Below are 25,592 nucleotides of genomic sequence, written 5' to 3'. Positions count from 1 at the left end.
GACTCAACAGCTGAAAAAACTTCATATCTCCATCTGCAGAACAATTGGTACGAAGTGGTTTTTCAAAATTCACAATTATTTTCTCTGTATACATTGTGACACGGCTTCATTTTACTTTGTCACTGCCGTAGAGGTGATTTCACACTAGGGTGGCAGTTCCTTGAGTTTCTCCACGATATAAGCATGTTTATGTCATTTAATGAAGTATGAGAATTCATGTCCCCTAAGGTAGCATCTCTTCAATCAAGCTCTTTCTCCAAATTCTAGAGGTTTGAACCCTCTATACACGCTTTCCTCTGCTAATTTAATCATGATACACTTTTACTTGTTCAGCAGAAACTATTATTGTTATTAGAAAAATAACAATAGTTATAACAATAGTTAGTAGAAAAACTTAATTTGCTAGATGAAACACTTTATAGGACAAACACAGAATTAAAAAATAAACTATATAATAAAGGAGTAGTGGAATATTGCTGTACATTTGTAGTTGTTAGCTATAAAAGTCTATAAAGAATTTGTTTGTGAAGTGTCATCTCTGTAGAGGATTTCTCAGTATACTAATTGTTATAACAATTACAAAGCTCTTATATGGAGCCACTGGCAGGGAATTATTTGTGAAATAGTTAAATCTTGTGACAGCATTTTACAACTTAAATGATGTCTTACATTAAAAGGAATTACACCAAACAGTTACACTCTCCAATTTTAATTAAAAATTGAATTATCCTAAATCCAAGTACCCAGTTCTTTACAAGTAGCTAATGCTAAACTGGAGTAGAATATGCATCAAAAAAATGGTCATTTAAGAAAATTTAAACAGCTGAAAATTTTTTGTGAAGACAAAAAACATTTAAATGTCTCCTTAATGCAATGGCAGAACATGCAGTAAAAGCCTTGCAAGCTTCTCCTGAAAAGCAGCAGTAATGTGACTGGATTTCATTTATGTCTTCCCTCTTTGTGAAGGTGGCAAGCTACAGATTAAACTTTCTAACTCTTGCCTAAGGCCTCTGGCAGATGAGGTTTTCCTAATTTAATTGTGGTGGTTTAGGAGGTTATAGACTTCAACCTATCCTTTCACTCTCTGTCTAGGGTTTCTGCTTTTCCAGTAGCATCACAAGAAGTCTGAGTGTACTGGTCATTCAGATACTGCAGTTCATGGCCTGACTTAAAAACATAATGGCCATAATTTTCAGGTAATACACAAGGCAGGATATGCACCAGGCTGTGAACTGTGGCGTCTGACAAGAGGCACTCTCGCTACTGTGGCAGTCTCCTTTTGGAAGCAGGGGCCGAAGCCTCTTGAACCTTCTGCAACAACAACTGGCAGAGCTCACCGCTGGAGTCTGCAGCCTTTGGGAGAGCTAAGACAGAAAGAGCCACTGATAAACAAAGTTTGGAATGCTCTGATCAGTACAAGGGCGAAACAGGAGTCAGATGAAAAAACAGTGAAGCAGGTCAGATGTAATGAATACAGCTGCTTGGTTCTGCCTTGCCTGCAAGACATATACTTTTCTCTGTTATCTCTCTAATGTGGCCTAACACAACACAGCGCTTGGATCAAGAATGCTGCTTCCGCTAAAAAACAAAAACAAACAAACAAAAAAAGGAATAAAAAGAAAGAAATGAGAACATGAATTGATAACAAAGGGCTTTTTATTTACAGTGGTCCTTTCCAGGGAAGATGCTTTTTGGAGTTGGGCATGACATTAATTATAAGCAGGAAAAATTCTTAGTTACCAAACTTTAGGTGTATGTTTTATCCTATCGATTTGTAAGACAATTAATTAAATTCATGTTTTCACTAGATAGCTCTTCAGATGACAACAGTGCCAGAAGGGAAACCACAAAATTAACGTATGATGAGAGCAAAGAATATAAACCTTTTGTTCATAAATTATTCCAATTTCATGCCATCTCCCTTAAAACATAAGCAACAAGTTAATACGACACCATTACCTTAGTTTAGACTTATCTGCAGGTATCAAAACCTTCAGTGACAAAAGTATCATAAATGTTTGTTGAGTGTGATTAGGGGTGGGGATGTTTTACATTTTTGAAAATTTGCACAGTACTTTAAATGACTGGTCTTTTATTTTTAAACTGCCGTCTAAAAATATTTCTTTACAACTCACATGAAGAAGCCTAAAAGGGCTACATTCCCAAGATTTTCAGGCATATGTCCCACATTTATGTTCTTCAGCCTGGAACAGTGATCCTCAATATTCTCTAGCTGAATAATCCTGATCTTATAAAAAATTTGTAGGAATCTCATAACTCCTGAGTACTGTATTTCCATGTGCTCAAAGATTGCTGCAGGGAATGCTTTGAAGTGTCTCTACTTTGATTCTTCTGAGAGACTGGGTGACAAGCATGTCAAATCACAACACAGCTTAAGTGTCTAACTTCATGAGGGGGTTCTGTACTGCAAATTTTCATTAATGGAACATCCCTTAGTCATGGAAAGCAGTGTGATTTTACATACATCCCTGATCTTCCTATGGTCTTGGGAGATGCCTTAGATGGATTTGGAGGAGATGGAATTCTTATGAACCTTCACAAAAGAAACTGAGCAAGGAGTTAAGGCAGTTAAGTTATGGATTTTACAGCACTGAATACTGTTTAGGAATCCATCTTGCCCAGCTAATGACAAGTGACTTAGATTCCTCCTTGGGTAGTACTTCCATCTAATCAGAGATGTGAACTTCCTGAGAATTAAATGGTGTTCAGGTGGGCTCTGCTCTGAAACACCCCTCTAATTTTTGGAACCATACTGTGAAAAATCCATAAATATATAGATCTTATGATCTTCTGAGGAAACAGTTTCCCCAATCACAATTCCCCACAAGTTCTCTCAAAAGGAGCAGAGAAGAACCCAGGAGATGTAAACCACCTGCTACTTCTCAAGAGTACAGATAGCAAGGAAAGTCATAGCAGGCAGCTCATTTAGGACACTATTGTGCTCTATACTTGAGAAGCTACAGAGAAATCTATTTTTAACCTTAAAAAGATTGTAAGTATCAAGTAGCATTATTATTTCATTGAATCTACTTCACGAAAAATGAAAGAAAACCTTCTCAGGTTTAAAAACTGTCCTCCCTAAAGGTAAGCTGGAAGCAAGAGGATGGATGGATGGAAGAAAGTAAAAAAAAGCCAAGCTAGTAAATTTTTGATAATTCAGATATTGTTATTGAAAAGGATAAAGGAGAAAAGATAGGTTGTTGCACAAAACACCTAAGAGTTGACAAGAAGACTTTATTCATTTACCATTTGTCTGTGGTCTTATTCAGAGTTTGGGAGAATTTTGAATTACAGAGGTGTGCCAGAAAGAATTGTAAAGGAGGAATATAGCCTTGTTATGGAAAGCAAAACAAGGTGTGAAATTGAATTCAAATGAAAGAAAAACTTAATATCTGCAGGTGAAAAATGGTGAAAAATGAAGGGGCAGCTGATTTAATACAGTGGGATGGATTCAGGAGACTCACAATGAGTCTCCTGAATCCATCCCACTGTATTAAAACATCCTGAAACAAAACATCATGAAAATGTAGAGAACTGGAAACAGAGAATTAGGGTAAAGTTAGGTGAGGATGAGAAGGGGTGATAGATCAGATACAGAGAGAACATCAGTGTATGCAGCAAGAACTCAGAAACTGAGGAAGTTAAGGATATATTCTATAGCTCTGTGTACTCAGATTACCTCTTCAGATAAATAGCAGTGACTTGGGAATGACAGAAGTTCCTGCACATATTTCCAGGGCATGAAATTTACTAATCTCCTAAGCAGGTGAACCAAGAGCAGCATAAATGGTTATACATAAATGTATCTGCTATCAGGAAGTAGCAAAACTGCAATTTGATGTATTATTCAACTTTAAGTTTATTCCAGGTTATTGATAAGACTCAGATTTTTGTATGCAAACGCCATCTCAGAAAATAGTTCAAGTGAAAATCAAAGCAAGTCCACAGTTATGAGCCATGTATTTTAAGTCTAGCAAAGGAAACCCAAGCATGTTGGGTTTGTTTCAGCTGCTGACTGGAAAACCAAAAAAAAGGAGCTTCATGCAGAGCATAAACTTAGTCATGATGCCACTCTGTGAACACTTTGTAAGCCTTAGCTAATTAGTCCATTCAAAATCCCTGCTGGGAAAACAAGTAATATTCTTCTAGTTTTACAAATGAGAGATTGGAAGGAAAGTGACACTACTTTAAATGTCTTGCCCAAACACATGGAGATTCAGCATGGTGGAGTGTAATTAAAAGTTAACAGTGAGTAATTCTTACTGCTGAGCCCAGACTATTCTTTTCTGCATTGCCTAAAAGCTTAGCAGCGCATTCAGGACAGCAGTGGAGAGGGGGATCTGTAGATGGGAGGAAGGATCCTCCACTACAGCTATTAAAAATGTTTGTGCAAAAAGGAAGCAAAACAAAGGGTAACTGAACCACTCACACTGATATAGATAAGCTATTATTATTACTTGCCTAGCATTGAAAATGTGCTTGAGTGCACATTGTATCATGCAAATATATTGTGAGAACTGATTATACAAAAAAATAAGTTATTTCTGATTATGCAATGCAATCATTTTGACAACATCTCACTAATGTCTATTTCTGTACCAATACAAAGGAAACTGCAAGTTAGCATTAGTGACATTTGCTTCACAGCTGCATGAATAAAATTATTTATTTCAAGCAGCAACCCTTATATAACCCCTTAGTGTAACTTTCATTTGCAGCATCATTTCCATCAGCTCTCATTTTCACAATGCTGTGGAAGTCACTATGTAGACTTAGGATACTTCAGAAGCAGTAAATCAGGCATGAAAGCTCTGCTGAATTATAGGGTTACTCTTTAAGCTAACTTGTTATTTCAGTCAAAATCTCTGGGTGAGATACACCGTGCCACCTCATACAACGTACTGATAATTATGAATAGGAAAACATGGGCTAGGCTCCAGTTATTGAAATATATCACTAATAGCAAAAAACAGATCTGGAAAATGATTTGTGCTCATGGGAGCTTCTTTTCCTTTCACTTCTCTTCCTTTCATGCCCCCTGTACCCGTGAGGTGGAACTGTTCCAGCTGAGACACAGACTCAGTGGGGAAGTGAAAGACTACAGCCCTCCCTCTACTAATACTGCCTGGCATGGCATGAGATGCTCCTTTATCTTGGTGCAGGAGGGGTTCCCATGGTGATACAGCACCCTCTCCTTCTTTCCACTTTGATTAAGTCTATATTTCTAAATCTCACAAACCTTGCTAGTTGAAATGATGCACATGACAACAGCAGTTACATAATATTGTTAGCAGATAAATAATACTGTTGGCAAATCAAGCAGACTGAAATTTAACACTGTGAAAGATATTCAAACACCAATAGAAACTTTTGTTGCTGTTAATCTGACCTGTGACTGTGAGTAACTGGCTTTGTAATTTTGATTGAAATTCATCAATCTAATTTTCTGGTCCCATGTCAAAACTCACCCTAAAGTTACACAAATCTATTTTGTTTGGGCTTTGTAAAATGAGAGAAATAAAGAAAAGCGTATGGAAGTAATTTCTGAATTGAAAGTGACAGATATTTTCCTTTGATGTCACACTTTTGCAGAAGATAGGAGAGACCTTACCGTAGCTGTCATAAGCCTCTTCACTTGTTCCGTGACCATAGTCATAATATTCAGGCACGCTGTAACAGATTCAGATAGCCATGTCACTATTATTGTGGGTAACCAACTCAAAACAAAACACAGCTCACAAAATAAAAGCCATTTTAACACTTTGACATAGCCCAGTCCAGCTAGTTTCAGGCATAGGGAATATTTAAAGATATGAAAGAAAATGCATCAGTGACAATAAAAGCTATTGTACAGTATATAGCATTTCTTATCTACTCAGCATAAAAAAACAAATTTGATTCTAAATATGTAAACTTGGAAACGTGACAAAGACTGAGAGAAATTCTATCTGCTAAAATGAAGTCTGAGAAAAGACCACTGTATTAAAAGACCACTGTTTTTAAACCAACAAAAGGGTTTTCATCCTCATTTACCAGTAATTCTAAACATTTATGTGTTACCAAACTCAGTGTGGTTTGTTTTCACAAAGCTGACTGTATAGTATGGTGTGGAACCTGTAAACTTACTCAACTTTACCAAAAACACTGACAGGTTTCCAGCTTTGATCCTGAAGAAGAAGCATGTTCCCATTGCCTGTAGAGAGAAATTTGATTCTCCACAGCCTTTTTCCTTATGTAGTTATTGGACACCCATGGAAAGTTTTATACAGTGATCAATAAAACGCAAACGAGGGTCTATGAGTGCAAAATCACACTTAACAGTCTCAAACTCACTTTTTCACTGTTTTCAAAAATTCTGTATAGTCACATAAACATGTTATCAAAATATTTCAGATAATAGTTACATTCTGATAATCAGCAATTCCCAGCTGTTATGTGGAGTGGGCATCCAGAAAATTCAGCCTCCGAGACATAATTAAATAGAAAGGGTATTATTCACATTTTTGCTTCACTGCTGTTATTATTTATAGTTTGCATTCTGGTTTTGGTACCTGGTACCAAATTCAAGATCAGGCTACTTCTGTTCTCAGATAACATGTAAGCACACAAGAATCAGTCTCTGCCCAGAAAAACCTGCCAACTTCATGAACTCCACTAACTTGTATTTTTTCAATCTGCAGTGAACCAAACAGAAAATGTAACACTTTCTCTGTTGATAGTTTGTAGTTGTTGTTACTTCTGTTTCTTTTTCCCTGGACACTGTGTGAGATAGACTCTTGCCAAATGAACAGAAGCAGGCAAGAAGCTCAATACTGCTATAATTATAACATTACTGCTCTGGCCATTTTCCATATTGGATTATTGTTTTAAACATATTAGTTTACACTTGAGAGAGAAGCTTAGCTGACAGTGGATTGCAAGTAGAAATATTTCAGAAGTGCAATAGAGATAAACAAGCAATCTATAAAAATTATTTTCTTAACCTAATTTTAACCTTGTTCACAAACAGCCTGTAATGAGATTTTTAATTTCTTGAACTTAATAGCTATCCATAACTATTACTGGAATAATTTCTGAGAATTATTCATGTTCTCATCTCACTCAAGAGCACTGACTGCATGTATCTGATAACTGAGAGTCAAGCTGTTTTGACTTGGGTCATATCATCCCCCGAATGGCTCACAGAGTTTTTGGCTACAAATATCCATTTACTTAGTTTTGGTTTTTGCTTTTTTTAAAACTGAAAATGTAACTATAATTGTGTGCATTAATTCAGTAGTTTAGTCAGAAGTCATTCATGTGAGTGAATTACAATGACACCAGTATCGGAGAGATGAAATTGATTTGCTAAAGCAGTTGCAGAAAATGGACATAAGAATAACATGAATGAAATTAACACTTCAGTGAAGACTTTTCCCAATGCCAACCAAGCTCTACAGGACACAATCATTGTCAAGACTTCTCAGATAATGGAAACCATCCAGCTGCTTGAAAATTAATTATCTAACTATACAAACCCTCCTATTGAAATGGTGCAAGAAATAAACAGGAAGAACACATCATTTTTTTGTAGAACACAATATTAATTCTGTAGTATTTTGCAATTATTTTAGTAGCCAATTAAATGAAATGACAGGATTACGTAAGCTGAAGTAAAGCACTGCAGCATGAGGGTTAAATCATTTATCCAGTCATAGCTACGAAGCTCATGAAGAAATGACTTGCAGTGTTCAGAACAGACACATGACATACCACCCAGCTCTGGCAGACAGCTTCATGAAAAACTAATTTTAGAAACTGCATTTTGGCATATTGCCTGCTTTCCTGGCTAGAGGAGGATGTTGGACTAGTGAGTGGTGCTAAAAGAAAAGGAACACAAGAACTCCTATCTTCTGCCAGCAGATAAGATGCTAATACTTCTTCCTGATAGGTTTTTGCAAACCAAAGTAGCTGCATCCAAAGGTTAGCTTTAAAAGGAGGACAATCCAAAGGCCAGTAACTTATCAACAGCAATCCTGCTTTCAGTGATCACTGATGAGGGCCTTGAGCTATTACCCATCAACATAACATCAAGCAGAACACAAGACTTGCAAGAGTAGGTAAAAGATTCATTGCTGCATTATTGATGTTGTACGTTTTTATTTGAGAAAGAAACATACAATCATAGAGATAATAAGGATGTGAGATAAAAATCCTGCAGTGAACATTCTGAACTGAAATACACTGTCAACAGAATACTAAGTTAATACACAAACAATCATAAAATAAGAAACAATCTGTATTACAACTATAAAAAGGAAGTAATTTGTTACACACTGCGTATTTGATGTCTGTGAGCATAATACTTAACATGTAATTCATCCTGAAAACACGTAATTCATAGCACAACACGAGTGTCATAGTTCTCCAACTTTATTTCCCTGAATAGAACATCCTTTTCGTATATTTGAGCCAAAATGGCATTTCAAATTCCTTGCCAACTCATATTGAAAAGTGTTTTGAAGGATATGTAAATGAGTGAATAAAACTTATTTCTTACTATGAAATACCAGCCCTAAACTCATATTTTGTGGGCTAGACTGCTTATCCATTCACCTGCTTTATTTTAAACCTCTTTGAATAGTCACTATAATCTATTATATGCATTTAGTTGTAGACATTTTCCTCTGTTTTACAGCAAAATAAACAATGGGTGATATCTTTAAAAAATATGTGATAGATTATGGCTTTAACAACATGATGTTCTTTTTTAAAATTACTGAACTGCAGAGAGAGGTAGTTCCATTTGCATTATGGCCAACTGAGAAGGAAGCAATCAGCAAATGCATTCAGCATAAATAATACTTGTTTATATAATTTTATAGTTCTCAGACTGTTCCTGGAAAATACAGTGATCATGAGCTCTAGAAACCACTGACTCTCTTGGCAGTGCTAATTGGAAACAAAACACCATTATCTATCATTAGCATTCATTACTTTCAAGCAACATGAAGTGTAATTTACTTAAAGTACGTGCACCCATCTGAAAGCAGGATGCAATGCATTTTATAAAGCAGACAGGATTAACTCATTACCAACTTTTCAGCTTTGATTTCACTATACTTTAACACTATATTTCTGAAACATAGAGGTCTCAGTGTACTATGACCAACACTTTAGGAACCTTCTACAGGTAACACTCATGGAAAAATTTATATACACAGGGGTATGTATCTTAGAAGTAGTTTAATTTGGTTTGTATGTGAGAAATTCGGATGTTATTTTTCTCTATAAGAAATATTTACAACACAGATATATGACCCTGTCGTAATTCCTACTCTGTGGCCAAGGAGATTACATATACTGGAAATGTTCATAATCTTTACCTATTTATGCATGTTGTTTTTAACTTCTCATTTTGGTTAATATTTTTGAACATGTTAGTTTTAAAGATTTGAAATGAAAGTTTTCATGAATGGTGATCTGTTCTCTCCATGTTGACAAAGCTGGCTCAGTTTCGAAAAAAACCCCAAACCAGCACAAGATGCTTGTTTTTGAGAGATAAGGGTCCTTTAATGCCTTCCAAGCTGTATTATCTAGTGCTCCTATGATATGAAGAAGGCTCTAGTACAGAGCTCTATGATGAAAGCTCAAGTACAGAGACTGTACCTATGATGATATGAGCTCTATGATGAAGGCTCAAGTACAGAAACTGTATCCAAACGGCAACCTTTAAAGCCAACAAAGACTTTTAACCTCTCATTAACTGGGACTTTTTCAAACTGGTATTACTGCAAAAAAAAAATTCCAGTTTGACTGTGTCAATACCCATGGGAAGCCACACAGCTTGCTCAAAAGCCTGTAGAGAACAGCCCTTTAAAGTGGTTTAGGCTGAGAACCACAGAAGTGTTAAGACTGAAGCCACAAAACCTGACTCTTGGGTCAACAAGCTACCCAAGGGAAGCATGATGTTCACCACTCAGAGGTCACTGGGGTTAGGTACAGGAAAACATGACATTAATGAATAAACTGCATTACCCTTTGACCAATCTCTTCCTGCACCTGCAAGAAGCTGCTGGCAAGAAACCCTGGGTTATCAACATTACCATCTGGCTCCCTGGCTGCTCTTACAGCTGCAGTAACACAAGGCAGCAGAACATTGCAAGAACTAAAGAACAGAAGTACTTCTTGTTCCCTTGTGCTCTTTGGTTGTGTGTGGGGTTTTTTTTTGTTTTGTTCTTCCTTTCTCTCTTTTTGTTCTTCAGGGTTTTTTGGGGATAAGGATGCATCTAAGCTTTTATTCTCAAATGTGGTAGCAGACATACAATGAGCTCTCTAAAGCCGAAGCAGAAAGGTACAAGAAGGAGTTTATCTTCTTTAAACATCACTAACGAGTGAATCCGTACAGAAGTGCATTCTGAAGCCTATCCTAAAAGATCCTAAGAAATGGAAAGTCTTTGAGTAAGACTGGTTCATTTAGATTTAGCAGATAATATTTTCCTGTAAAAAATTTTTTTTCTTCCCTAATGGTACTTTTTAACTGGTAGAATATATGTTAGTATATTATAGTTAGTATTTTATTGGGAAATGTTTGGGAAGAAGCTGGCCAATTTAGAGGTTTTTGATAAATCACTGGAACTATAACTCTGCCGTTAGATAATGATTAGGCTTCTTTTGTGAAATAGATGAATTGATTCAAACTAGAGATTCAGCTGATGAAGTTCCACAGTGCAGACTCATAGGCTAAAAACTTGTACACTAGCCTTTGAAGAAGTAAAAATATTTTGAGATACTTCCATCTTTGTGTTGTAGAGATCAACAATGTGAGAGTGAACCAATATTGTGGTTTGGGATTGAAAATTTCTGAGGAGGGATTCTCAGCCTTTGACAGTTTGCAATTAGCATCTATACATGATAAATGAACCTTTATCACTCCTTAGAGATCTATCCCAGTCAGGGTTAACTTTAGACAAGATTCTTGAAGCAAACTAATGCCCAGGATAGCTCACAAGGACCCCTAGAAGTGGGATTTAATATTTTAGAGGTGGGATTCAATATTTTAGACAAGTCTCTTTTTCACATCTTCAAATGGATCCTGTGTACTCTTGGTCTAAAATTATCTCCTCCTTTCCCTATATAATTTCTGTTCAGTAATCTTTGGCATTTCCAACTTCCAACATCAATAAGTGGTACAATCAAATATTCAGTTCCTGCGCTAACAGGATGCAGCCTAATATTACTGCAGTTGTTTTATGTAAGACTGTATTTGTAAAGCTTCTCCCTCCTACACGAGGGAGGGAATCAGAAGGATTTAACACACAGTTGGCTGTGAAAGAAAAGCTGCTTACACAAAGCAGTATACTTCTGCCTGGAAGAGAGGTGAGCAAGATCTGCATTCACGTGAATTACAATATATGAAATTTTTACAAAATTATACCTCATAGTGGAAATATGTGAATAAAGAAATAATCTTTCTAGGAATCTGAAACTTACTGGAACATTTTTACTTAAAAGAGCATTGTATCTATAGGGAAGATGACAAATCTTTCAAATAAAGGAACTTACAAGATTCAGACTCATATCACATCTATAGTCCTTTACTCAATACTTCTTTAGAACTGATGAAATATGGTGAGCATTTTAGTGGATAAGGTCTCCCTTTCTCTGAAAACTCAATTTTGATTGTATCCAATATTTTTACCAGAGAATAATATCTCCATTACCATACTCCTGGATTTATTTAGTACATTACAACATGCCTGAAGTTTAACTAGATTCAACTGTCTCCAGCATTTTTGTAGGTTTGATTTTGCGCTACTGAAAATATGAATTTAAAACTATTATAAACAATGAAGGCAGTAAAGTTATACAAGCATAGGATTGGAGAGCCAACATAATTGCAAGATGACTTTGGTTTCTGAACTTTTTGCAAAGTATGAAATACAAACCAATCTGCCATTTAATTTGACATGGCAGTTTCTATTTGTCTAGTCTAAATTCCACTGTCATTTTCTATAGATACAGAATTATGACTATTTCAGCATATAATACCAAATGTCTGCAGAAACAGTATTTGCAAAGGGAATGATGCAGCATTTTAGGAATCCTAGACAGTTTTAGAGGAAAAACTTTTCTCTAGTTCAGACTAGTGAAATTTGACTCAACTTTTCTCATTGAATCAAATAAATGAGAAGTGGCATTTGAAAAGAGTTTCTGATGATGAATGCCATAAGCAGATTGCTGTGAAGATACATAAAATGTCACATTCTAGGCTTCCTGCCTTGATTGATTTCAACAGATTGGAAATAAAATACAGGAAAATCTTTATTTATGGACGGGCAGATATAAGCACATCACCAAAATGAAATATGACAAAATATAAATACAATGCACAGTGCTTAAGAAGTGAAAGAGTGAGTAGTAGAGAAAATAATAATGAATATCATAATTTGAAAAGAATCAGTGTAATTATTCTACCTATTGCAGCCTCTACTATATTTATGTGTTTATGTATTTTACTACATAGTAATATTTTGATAGTGAGACAAAAGTGTGCAAACCTCTGTTTATATCACTAAAACATTTAACTATGTGATAATCTACTAATTCTATTAATGATTGTTCCCAGTCTTGTCTAACCCTTGTTTTTAAACTGAGGACAAAATTCTTTCATTAACTATGGATAGTTCACAATTAATCTGCTGGAATTTTTCACAAAGCAAGTAGCTGAAAACAGTGGGACTTCTGAATAGAGTTCATCAAGGAACATGTACACCCAGCTGAAGCTTATACTGCTGTCTTTACAAGTGTACCAGTTTGTTACTTTACTTGCACCACTGCTTTGAGAAACTCATCTTTGGAAACAGATGTACATACAGTACCTTGATATCTGGAGGTCAAGCAAGGATAACCAGGATGAACTGAGGCACATGCAAATATATCCTGCTAATGCAAATAATTCTTTCCGATACACCTGAATGAAATACCCTTCCTAAGTCATTTTTCAGCATGGCTGTGCACTGATGTGATTGTACTGTAAGCCACATAAGTGACATGGACTGAACTGTGGTCCATGTTGTACTCCTGTATATCAGACCAGAAATAAGTGATTCCTAAAGCTCTGCTATTAGCAGCCCACACTGCAGAAAAAAGAAGCTCTAAACACAAGCTTTACAGTAGATAACATGAACTTTGAAATAGAAACATTAACCAGGGAAAACAGTTTCTTTTCAAAGCCAAGAACTTGTCATGTATTCAACTTGAGTGGCTGAATATGCTCTTGAAATTTTCTGAGGGTATAAGTAATTAGAAGAATGTAGCACTTATTACAGGCTGAATGGAGAGGTATTGCTACAAACAGTTACTGGGATAAAACTACATTGATATGGCTATAGCATCTATTTTCCACAGCAGCATAGTGGGCATAGGCAGCAATTTTGTCCTTTTACTTCTGTTCCTAGTATTGAGAAACAGATGCCCAACTGAATTTAGCACAGTGCAGTGCATAACAGTGCAGCTTTAGGTATTATTGTACCTTTTGAATTAAACACAATTCCGTGTGGTGAAAGGTATCAGTCAACTTTTCTCTGTTACTGCACCTTTTTCTCTTCTTCAGTCCTCTAAGATAATTCCATTTTAGCAATTATCTAACACAATGTTTGTAATCCTTCAAATCTTGCAAGAACTACTTAGAATTTATTCCAGATATACTAGTGCCATTTTTCTTTATGTTAAAGCTTAGATTCAGTACTATGATTAACATCTTAGAAGGGAAATTTGGAGATGACGTGGCCTATAATATGCAATTCCAATCAGAAACAGAAGTTTATTTCCTCAGCAGATGCGGGATGGGTTTGAAGTGTGAGTTTGACAGACCAAAAAGAAGTTCTTTGGCCAAAATGATATACATAACAGCATGAAATATCTGCCCAGAGGACTGCTGCCTAAAGCATTACATAACTTATTTGCAAGATTAACAGTAAATATTTTGCCAAGAATTTCTTCAAGGTCCTAAAATTGGGTTACTGTTATTATTATTAGTGAGGCTGGGTGCAGACAGGCATGAGAAATGCTTTTTACCTGTGTCATCCTGCAGTCACAGCAAGGATGACAACATGCCATCACAAGGCCTATACTGCTGTGGGATGGAATCTGTAACAGCAACGTTGTGCACTATTTTCATCTGTCTTTTATCACTGAATTATTAATTCTTCTTGTCAGTATGTTATGTGTTTCCTGATATTTACAAGTCTATTTACAGAGAGTCATCAGCTCTTCTTTCTATAGACAGCATACACTGGCGACTCATATAGCTGCTGAACTATGTTTTTAACAAAAGCCATACAGAAAAAAGGCAGAATAAAAAGCCAGGCAGCCAGACCTGAAAGCCATTGCCAACATACCATCTACCTAGTGTCTTCTCCTGCCCACTGATATGGTTGTTTCCTTGCTCTTTTTGGTATTTGAGAAAGCATTCATTATAATTACGTTAAAAACTGCATTTTGACATCTGTGTGAAAAAAATTCTAAAATTAATAGGGTTTCTAAATGTCCTCAGAAAATGTGTAGTCTTTCAGAGAATCCTGCATATAATGCTTACAGACTCAGCTGGGAAGGACAGACAGTTCATTTAAATTTGTCCTGATGTTCCATCTTGTGTTCTGGGTTGTCATTATGGGATAGGAACATAAGGAGGGAAAAAGTGGCTTTACAAATACATCTTCTGCTATTTAAAGCAAGACATATATGCATGCAATATAGACTGTCATAACCCATAATTCTCTTATTTCTAAAATAAGTCTCCCTATCTCAATAAGGTACAGGTGGCACTTACCATAGTAAGAGTCCTGCTTTTCTCTTTCTTCAAGTTGCTTATTTGCAATTTACTATGATCTCCACTCTAAAGCACACCAAAGTCAGCCTGAGCTCAGGCCATCCACCCTGTCAGTTCACGACCCTCTACCCCAACATGCTCTTTTTGAAGCAATGAAGAGGGTAAGGCTTGGCCAACATGCACAGCAAGACAGACAGACAAAAGTATGTACCACTCTAAGAAATTCCACATTGAGTCCCTAATAAGCCATAAAAAGCAATGGGAAACTCTGCCCTGAACATGAACAGAAATCTTGGTACTCTGCATTAAGCCACTAACTACAATTGCTTCTCATCTCATGCTTTAGAATTTCAGTCATTCCCTGCAGAGGGAAACAATGATAATTTCCTGTCTGAGCACAGACATTGTTGGCAAATTTTTGTTAATTTTTTTCCCTTAAATGACACAGCGGATGAGATGAGTAAGTACTTTGGAGTAGTACTGGTTATCTTCTTTGTTAGATATGCACATGGCATGACTCATATGACTGGGTTATACTAATAAGCAAGATCTGAGACTTGGAGAAAACATTTTGAAATACACATCTAACCAAACATTTTGGGTATGCTATTTCATTGTATTGTACTATTTTTCTTTTTGCTCAGTAAGCAGGCATTTCTATGAAGCTAAAAGCCCAATAAGGTGCAGGTATACAAATTGTATATTTAATGGTCCACTTGTTCTTTAGATCTTTGAAACAAGAAGCATGGAGCTCTGAAAGTGCTCTCTTTGAAATCAATGGGCTACTTGAGGCATTAAGTGCCACTCAACATGGGTAAGTACGACCACATGTCTTGTCATATATTTCAAAAGGAAATATTTTAGTTGCAGATTTTAAACAGATTAGGTATCCTGGAGGTAACTCCAATTAGTAGAAAACATATCTGATGACTAAACTTAATAGCTGTTTAATTGACTAAATTATGTGACTATAAATTTTCTTCTTGTACCAAATTATCACTACTAGTTCTAGCGGCATTATAATCCACTCTTCATAAAGTTGATATATTTGCCATTTAGTTGCCTGGGACATCAACTTGCAAAGAAATTACAGGTTAATTCAGATGTTATAAAGCAATGTCATATCAAGATATTTCCAACTAATTATTGTTTTTACATCAGAAGCAATATCTCTTGTGACAATTCACTCTTGTAGCAAAAAAGGAACTGAATTGTTTTAAAAAAAATTGAAGTACATTTGACAACAAGAATACCTACCTACACAATGACATGACGGGTGCAGCTAGTAAAGTATAATTACTTGAAAGTGTTAAAGTATACTTGATGGGGTTCACATTTAGGTGTGACAAATCCTTTTAAATTTACTTCACTGGATATAAAAATACTTATAAAGTATTTTTTATCCACTGAAGTATCACTCACTACAGCAGTTCTGAAGCTGAACATAATTCTGACAGGCATTTACATCAGCAAAGCATTCAGTGAAAAAGATGGCTAAACAGAAAAAAAAGTTTAAGGTCCTCTGGCCTTGGGAGTGTAGAACTCTGTATGTATAGATCACTTTCTTGCTCAGTGAGAAGCACAATAACGTAGTTAAAATCTGTGCCTTTACTTGATAAAATTTCATTTGCCTTTCCACAACCTTACAAGTACTTCCAGCAGTGCATAAGACCATTTTCTGAATAACTGGTTGAAAGACCCTGTTATCCTTTAGCTTAAAGGTGAGAAATATGCCATTCCATATTTAATAAACAAGCACGGACTGTCCAATTAATGGCTGAGTGTGTGAGGTGCATGTATAAAAAAAAAGGGATAATTTTTGTTGCCTCATTTATTCACACAAATCAATATAAGATGTGAATGTAGTCTTTTCCTATTATTCCACTTCACAAGGACAAAAAATAAGTTTCCAAACTTATAAATTCTGAGAGTTGCTTAGAAAAATAACTGGTTAAAAACAGATAGCTTCAACCTTACTTCTGGCATGTAATTCCCTTCTATAGTTTACCTTGATGGTGGATGCCAACCAGAAACAGGTTACCATCACAAATATTTTTTTAATTTCCTTCTGTTTTTTCTCAAAACATTATAAAAGCCATAAGTATGAGATACCCTTCACAACTTATCATCAGAAAAGGATAAAAAAAAGGGGACAAATAAGTTCCCTTTAAGGAAGTTTTCGTATTTGATGTTATCCCTATAAGAATAACATCAAATACGAAAACAATGTAATCGCTTGTTAAAAAAATACACTTCATTTGCACCAATTTTAAAAGCATAGCTGCTTATATTTTTACATCATCTGAATCTCTGTATATAAATTTGGACTGCCATTATTACTTTTTACTTCTAAAGTACTCAGTGATTTTGTAAAATTTAATGTGGAAAATAAACCAGGAAATTTACATGAAAAACTAAGATAAAAAAGTGTACTTTGGAGAAATAACGTAAAAGCACAAATTCTTACCTTTGTGTTTGGGTGGCATAACTGTTATCATATGCCTCATAGCTTGGATCATCATATTCACCCCCATATCCATCATCGTATCCCTAAGGGGAAAACAGAACACCACAGCTTAGAAGAGTGATAAATCAAAGCATATTATCAGCTGTAAAAATAAATTGCATCAACATGGGCATGTCATGTTTGCCCAGGATAATGTGAAACACGCAGGTGACTGAAGAGAATTGTGAATAGTGAAGAGCAACCTGTACATTGCAAGAATAAAGAAATCAGTCACTCATTTAAGAACTCAGCTTATTCACTGATAAAATGTGGTGCATTGTCCAAACCACAGTGCTTCAGTGGGATCTGTGTGGAATACTGATGAATGAATAATAAAACCACCAATTTCTGAGTCGTTTGTTACATAAGTAGTTCTATAAATACCTACAGGTGAAATGAACAAATGGCAGGTCAAAGATACTGACTGTTCTACACTATTAAGAATGGTGTTGTGATAAAATCTTAATATTCAGTATATTGAAAAAATGCAAAACAGCAAAACAAACACACAGCAACCTATGAGAAACAGTATCTGTCGAGCAAGTAATGGCAGATGACTTTAAAAATAGTGCAGAGTAAGCCCCTTTACTTTCACTGAGCATCTTACTCTTTTTAAAGGCATGCTTTTCTTGGACAAATTAACCCACAATTTAGTACAGGTTCCTCCCATCTAACTTAAGGTTCCCAGTGAAGAGCTCAGAGAGATGAGCAGTTCACCTAAGACGGAGAGACACAAGTGACTTTAGAAGGTGGTTCAGCTCATCTAATGCCCGAATTTTCCACTGAGAGAGTCACTGGCAATTGCGATCCATTGTAGCTGTCTCTGAACCAAAGAACGCTGAGGAACTACACAATAAATGAATAAAGATATAATCCAAGGGATGACTTTTGATACACTCTTTTCATATGACAGGACAACAGAGTATGTAAGAAATGCTGTATGGAAACTATTTTTTTTTATTTCTCTGTGATTTTTGGGAGCCAGTATTTGTAGTTAAATTGCAATGAAACATTTTGCTGTCTAAAGAAAACCTTCCTGTTAAGGGAAATGTGAAAAGAAATAGTGGACTTAAAAAACTTTGATTCAATATTAGTTACAGAAAAAGGCAATTTTTCCTCCCACAAGCTATGCAAAATTTATTCAGGTTGGGGGAGAAGGGACAGCATGAGGGACTCCAAAATAACAGCAGTCACTGCTGAAATGTCTGTCCTCAGACATTTCAATAAACAATCACTCTAGTACACTATCATAATCACCCAAAGCACAGTTAGTTTGGTACTTTATTATTTCTGCTAATTAAACTGCCCAGTGGTATTAAATAAGACTTCACTGGCATTCCTAAATTCAAGAAAGCATTCTATGGAGGAAGCATTGAGTTGTTTCCTTAGGTCAAGCATATTAAATCTGCCTGTTCCTCAGGGTTACCCAGCAGTGAGGGTAAGTGTGGATTCCAGATGGGAGGCTTCATCCCTGTGGTACTCCAAGACCTGAAGGAAAGACAGGACTCTGCACTGTGATTTTACTCTGTCAGCTGTAGTAAGGTAAGGCCTTTTAGAGCAGAAGGGAGTGTCCATTTTCAAACTAGAAATGTCCTCTCCCAGAATCTGAAGCCCACACAAACCCCATCATCTTCCATTTTGGGCGGCAGTGCACCATTTTGACTTGTCTGCATTAGTATGAACTCATAGTAAAAAGTACAGCTAAAAACATATCCCTGCAGATGACAGTGATATATTTAACATTATATAGCTAAATACACAAACTTGCTTCGGGGGACAGGATGAGAGAAACAATGCACCCCAGGAGACAGATGTTAGTCACATTGATTAGTATGCTACTGGGTGGGATCCTGCTACTGTGAAGATGAGGGTGACAGGAGTTCCTATATAAAGTCAAATAGCTAGAGGACAGACATTTCAGCCTGCTTACCCAACCATCTGAGAGAACAGGAAAGGCAACAATTACAAATTAGCTCCCTCAGTTTCTTGGTGCCTGAGGTGGATCAACGTTCAGCATCAGCAGGGCAGAGAACACTTGTTAATATTTGACACCTCTGTGGGTTCACGTTACAGACTTTAACAGTCTCCCTCAAGGCTCAGAGCAAGTCAATACAGGGCAAATGGTTCAAGTGGAATGGTTGGAAAACAAAAAAAAAAGCACAACGTACCTTTAATGAACAGAAATTATTTTCTGGATAATATTCTTTTATTTGTGCCAATCTCTATGAAAATTATCTTCTAATTTATTGAAAGTTTAATACAATGTACCCAAACACCCACCACACCTTTAGGTATCTAGAACTGAGACTCAAAATAGCTCTTTTTACATCCTTGAAGTGTATTAAACTCACTGAGCAGTTTTCTCCTCTTTAACCTTCAGATCCTCAGAATTCACATCTTTAATGTTTGAAAATATTTCTTGGTCAGGCACTTTGAGAGATGAAGCACCCAGCTCTCACCTAAACCCAGTTGAGATCAGAAGTTGTGAGTCTGAGAGTGTCCAAATTCACATATTCTGCTCTATGTGTGATGAGAACAGCGCTCCAAAAGCAGTTTTGTATAAATCCAGAGACCAGAACCCAGGATGCCCTCCCCAAATGCAGTGTAACTTTTTACTCAGCACTAGAGTCAGCATTCATGCACTTTTTAGGTCTATTAGTGCTCCTATAAAAACCAAACAACCAACTTTTCCTGTATAGAAGTCTTTTTGTCCCATAATAACTGCCACCACCATTCAAAAGAAAAAGCCTCCTACAATGAACTGAGAAATATACAATGGGCGACTATTAGAAATATTTAAACTGATAGCCAGTTCTAGGCTAGGTTTTTATGCCAGGGTACCTTTATCTCAGGTATTTCTTAATAAAACAACTTTCCAAAACATAAAAAAAACTCAACAAACCTCTTTACTTTGTGTCACGGGAAAGGACAGTGAGTCTTCCAGTGACTAGGATTTGCTCTTGCCCTACAACGATACATCTTAGATGCGAGATAAAAGAACAGAAATGCACATTTGAAGCTGCAGTGACACTAAGAATGTTTATTAACAATTTTAAGGAGTTTTGGTATTGATTAGAGTTAAAAAATAATAGAAAAAAAGCCGATAAGTTAAATAGAGCTCAATTAAAAAAAAAAAAACAAACTGATTTGAAAATGAGCTTTTCTAAGTATTTACCTCCCTCACAGAAGGGAAGACTGGAGAAACTCTTAGGAAAATCTCAGAACAGCATCTGAAATTAGCATTTGTAAGGCTCACTTCAGGAGGAAATACTCCCTACTCTTCTACTGATAATGAAAATTACAGTCAGTGGAAAAAGGGGTGTAGAAGCAAAAAGAGATATAATTGAAAAAAGCTTATATTCTACTACCTGAGAAAAAGTTAAGTACCAATTTGATTCAGCACTCAAGAGACTATTGAGAAGAATTTACTTATTTAGATTTACTCAAATCCTCTTCTATTTTCAGATGTTGAAAAAGATATTAGAAATACAAACAAAATTTTAGGTATCATTAGTTACAAGGGTATCATACCACAAAATCTGATGTCTTTAAACATGAATCTTCTTCTTAGTACTAAGACCCTGTTTCAAACAGTAACAGACTGTACTCAAATGCACCAAGTTTAAATCACCTCTTCTCTGAATAGCCTTAGAAAACAGAATTTTCACATTTTCATGGTCTGAAAAATGGTAGGTTTCAACTCTGTGAAACCAAGAAGGAAAATAAATCTAATACTTCTAATGAAAACTGTCCTACTCACAATATTTTATGTATGTCCTTGTAATACATGAGAAAATACATTGTAAGAGAGTTGAAACTCATTTGGTTTTTATAGAAAATAGCCCAGCTCTTTCTAAAGCAGCAAACTGCAAAATGGTTAGACTTCAAAAAAGAAAAAAAAAACCAAAGCACAAACAGTAAGTAAAAATAAAGTGAGTTATGCAACTCAGTATTTTAGTTGGCAAACATGTGAACATGAAAAATACCTGCAGTCAGAGAACCAAACAGCCCTTCCCATTAGCTGCATCCAACAGTACACAAAACTTGGTCCTGTACCTCAGAGAAGGTGAAGGTATAAATATCCACCTCTAGTTGTAACTCTTACATAAAAGCAGTTAAGAGACCTTTGAACAATTGTCTTAGGTTGGAAATAGGGGTATTGTATTCCTATCTGTTTTTATACCTGGTCATGGATTCCTCAGCTATTCCAGCAGCGTCAGAAAAATGAAAAACTAGATATTATCAGGTTTTTTAAGATGCTATATATATTTATATCCCCTGCCCTGGAAGACTTAACAAGCATTTCGAAGATGAACTAAAAAAATCAGTAGAATGGCACTGTATCCATCAAAATTATAATTAGTAGAAATAATAAAAAATAATGCTGAAATTAAAATGGGAATACCAATCAATTGAAAAATCAGAGCTCTGTGTTAGGGACTTCATAAATGTAATGCATGAATTGGAGTCTACAGTGCTGAGACAACCAGAGTAGAAACACACATGACCTCTTAACCAGATCACTCTTTTTCACACCAGCAATGGGAAACACCTTCATAAAGGAATGGTAAAACATAAAGAGAGGAAAAATTTACATATGCTCATATAATAATATAATTAAAGTTTCAGTATAATTACAGTCATGGAGATTTTACAAACTCAAAGCAGAGAACATTTGTGTTCTCATATTTCAATGGTTTAAATAAACCTCACATGGAACAATTAGAGCAGTAAGAATGAGTGAAACTGAACAAGTTTAGTACCCAGATAAAGACAGGGCAGAGGACATAAAAGCAAACAGATATGAAGTTCCAAACAAGCACAGTAACACAGAATCTCAAATACTTCCAAAAAATTGCTGTGTTTTTTTCTAGATGAAGGCCTAATTTATTTTCTTTTCTATTTTTTGGGTTTTTTTTTTTCAACTAAATGGAAAATCAATGAATAACAATTAAAAGAAATTTTGGTGGACTGAAAACCAGAACAGAATGAAAATCTAAACAAAAATCTAATAGAAGAGAGACTTTTCTTACTCCTCCCATATTTGCAAGACAGTAATAATGCTGCTGCAATTATACTCCAGCATTCATCTGATTAACAGCCTTCTTCAAATCCTTCTGTCTGCTTTCTTTATGCCATGAAGCCAGATTAAAACTTCTAATCCACGTGTCAAAGCTCTGTACAATCAACTGCTGCTTGCATCCATGTAACTTCTTGCACTTCCCCCTAACTTTGCTGTCATTGACTCTGAAACCCTTTCCTCTCCCATTTACTTGTGATGGTTTTCATTATGATTGCCTCTCCCCATGGAATGGCATCCTAACAAGTGTGACAATCCTTTACTCAGTTCCCACTCCCCAGGAATGTCTTACAGAAATATCTTTCTTCCAACATCAATAAAATGACCTATTTTAGTAATAAGCAGCAAGTGGAGATGAAAAATAATCCAACTCTATCTTCTTTGTGTATCTGCAGTAAGATGCATTTTTGCATTTGTCTGACTCTGAGATTCCTTAAAAAAGGGTTTTTTAATTGGTATTTTTACTGATGATGTGTACTGCTTTACATAGCAGTTGAGTGATAATATATTACAGTAGGAAGTTGCACTGGTGACATTCTATCACATAAATGTCATTTAAATTAAAGATTTCTTTTCCCTGTGAACTGAAATGAATGGAGTAAAAAGCAGCCTTCAGCTGCCAAGGGACGATGGGCTGCAATACACCCACGACTGGTTTTAATATCTTTATTCTATCTAATATTCCTCTCCACAAAGTTTCCAGCAAAGTAGATGGTGAACCTCTCATGCATCCTCATGCTCCCATAGCTGGAGAGAGAGAGAAATAGATGGAGCTGGCTCTGTCCATCAAGCAGTAAGATTTAGTGAATCAGAGATAAAGAAATAATTACAAATATCTGCTAAAAAGTGACAATTCTTCTGCCCAAGTTTAGTAATTTATTGATGGTTTAAAGCATCTCACTGTGTTTTCACTTGCTAGACACAATGTCATATATGTAAAATAAACCCTATAATAATCTAGGAAATTTATTTCCAGGCTTTGAATGGCTGGGAGTGCCAAGACATTTTACTTTTTATTTTCCAGCCCTTGGAAACTCGATATTCCATCTCAGAGCTTTTAAATGCTCATGTAAATGTTGTGGTACTAGGAAGGAGCAGAAATGCTTTCACAGGTGCTTAACAACACCTTAATCAGCATTTAATTTTAAACCAGATTTCACTATGATGCATTATTAATGCTGAAAGTAGGCTACTTAAATACAACTTGGCCAAATGCAAGATACTGTGCTATAGCAAATACATTTTAAAATTTTATAAGCTGCCCATGTCTACAAATTTACAGAATTCCCTAAAGAAAAGACTTGTAGGAGTCATGATGATTAACAGCTATACAATTTTACTGCAGCATTGAACAAAAAAAGCTCCTCAAAAATAGTCTTATAGGAAGAAAAGAAAAGAAAAGAAAAGAAAAGAAAAGAAAAGAAAAGAAAAGAAAAGAAAAGAAAAGAAAAGAAAAGAAAAGAAAAGAAAAGAAAAGAAAAGAAAAGAAAAGAAAAGAAAAGAAAAGAAAAGAAAAGAAAAAAGAAAGAACACAGGTTAATTCATTCTGCAATCCTGCTGATTTTGATCCACTTTCATCCTCTACTTAACTATATTTAACCATTAGGGATTCCATGAATTAGTAATACATAACAGTTAACAAATCTTCAAGTGCTCAAAACGCAAGGCAAATAAATATTTATTTATTTATTAATCCTGAAGCTGGTCTAGGTGAGTGCTTAGGCATTCCTAATTTTGGAATCTTCATATCCTAATATTTGGAAGACACCCCATGCCTTTTTCACAAATTATAGCTCTTGCTTAACCAAATTCAAAATTTTACTTCATCACATAATTTCTGGAATCTAATTTTATAGAAAAGTGTTTCTAAAAATAACTTTGGACACTGAATTTTAAATTCTCTTCTGTATGTGATTTATGAATTTTGCACAATTTTTGAGTCCATACATAAATATTTTAACTCATCCATTCATTTTTTTTACCTTATGAAAGACCATCCAGGATTATTTAGAAGACATAACAATGGTACCTCTTATTTAGCATTGGTTCAAGCCATCAAGCTAAACAGTATTTCACCACTATCATGATAACCTCAGATTATATTTTTAAAGCTGTAACCTGAATAATGTGTTCCATATATATATATATATATATATAGATATATATATATACATATACACAAACACACACATTTGAATAATTAAACTTTTCTTTGCACTCAGTTTTTAAGTGCTGATGCAATGAAATTTACTATGAACAAAATAATTAGCTTTTAAAAGTTATGAAAATCAGTCACTAAAGAAATAAATGTTAAGCTGATATCAGTTGCAGAAGAGATGAACTCGTTTTTTCTGCTTATGACAATGATTAAGCTTATTACACAAGTGTTGCTTGCACTGAATGCAGCAATGTTGGCACTGCTGCTAATCACATTTGAATAAAAATGTTCCTGAAAATTCTTCTTGATCCTGCATACTGTAAAGGAGCAAAATCCAAAGTACCTACCCACAGCATCTTCTTACCAGCAATATTTAATTTCCTAACAGATATTGTCCGATTGGGAAAAACACTTTAGCAAGGATTAAAGGTACTGCAGGCTTTTATTCTTGGATTTAAAAAATTTGTAAGAGGAGTGAACTCAATTAACACAATCTTGTAAGGAATTATTCATAAAGGCCAGGTAGAATTAAAAGAAAACATGCAGAATGTAATGGGACTTCTCATTTGTGAAATATAATAATGAGCAAAACAGTAAAGAGTAGTTAACACTTACTGAGATATTTAAAGGTAATCTTTAAATTGTTATTCCCTGAAGTTTGAACATGCAATTAGAGAAATTCGGAATGGAAAAGAACAGATCATCTATTAGAAACTCTTGTCAAATGTGATTGCTTCTTTCAGCCCATTTTTTAGTGCTTTCTCTAATCAAATGCTAAATATTGCCAGGAGTAGGGATTCCACCATTTCTCCTGGGAGACTGTCTGACAGCCTAATAGATCTTTGTGTCAGACACCTCTGCTAACTTTATCCCATATGACTAAATATATCCCACTGTACCAGTGAGATGCATTCTCACAACTCACTATTCTCAGTGTTCTCCAATGTCTGTGTTATATTCTCTCATTTTCTTTTAAAAATTACTCAAATATAAAGATTCAAAGTCAATGCAACCC

General features: G+C 35.4%; 1 protein-coding gene across 1 annotated transcript in view; it reads right to left on the bottom strand.

Annotated features, from left to right (window-relative positions):
• Positions 1–25,592, bottom strand: part of KHDRBS2 (KH RNA binding domain containing, signal transduction associated 2) — a 308,356-nt gene that overhangs the window by 9,191 nt on the left and 273,573 nt on the right. Inside the window, exons 7-8 of the mRNA XM_059843398.1 lie at positions 17,301–17,383; positions 5,633–5,691 (exon numbers count right to left, since the gene is read on the bottom strand). Of these exons, the coding sequence (XP_059699381.1) occupies positions 5,633–5,691; positions 17,301–17,383 (142 nt within the window). The remainder of the gene's footprint in view (positions 1–5,632; positions 5,692–17,300; positions 17,384–25,592) is intronic.

The sequence above is a fragment of the Haemorhous mexicanus genome, chromosome 3, assembly GCF_027477595.1.
Source record: "Haemorhous mexicanus isolate bHaeMex1 chromosome 3, bHaeMex1.pri, whole genome shotgun sequence".
NCBI classification, from domain to species: Eukaryota; Metazoa; Chordata; class Aves; order Passeriformes; family Fringillidae; genus Haemorhous; species Haemorhous mexicanus.
This window is presented reverse-complemented; position numbering and strand designations above follow the sequence as displayed.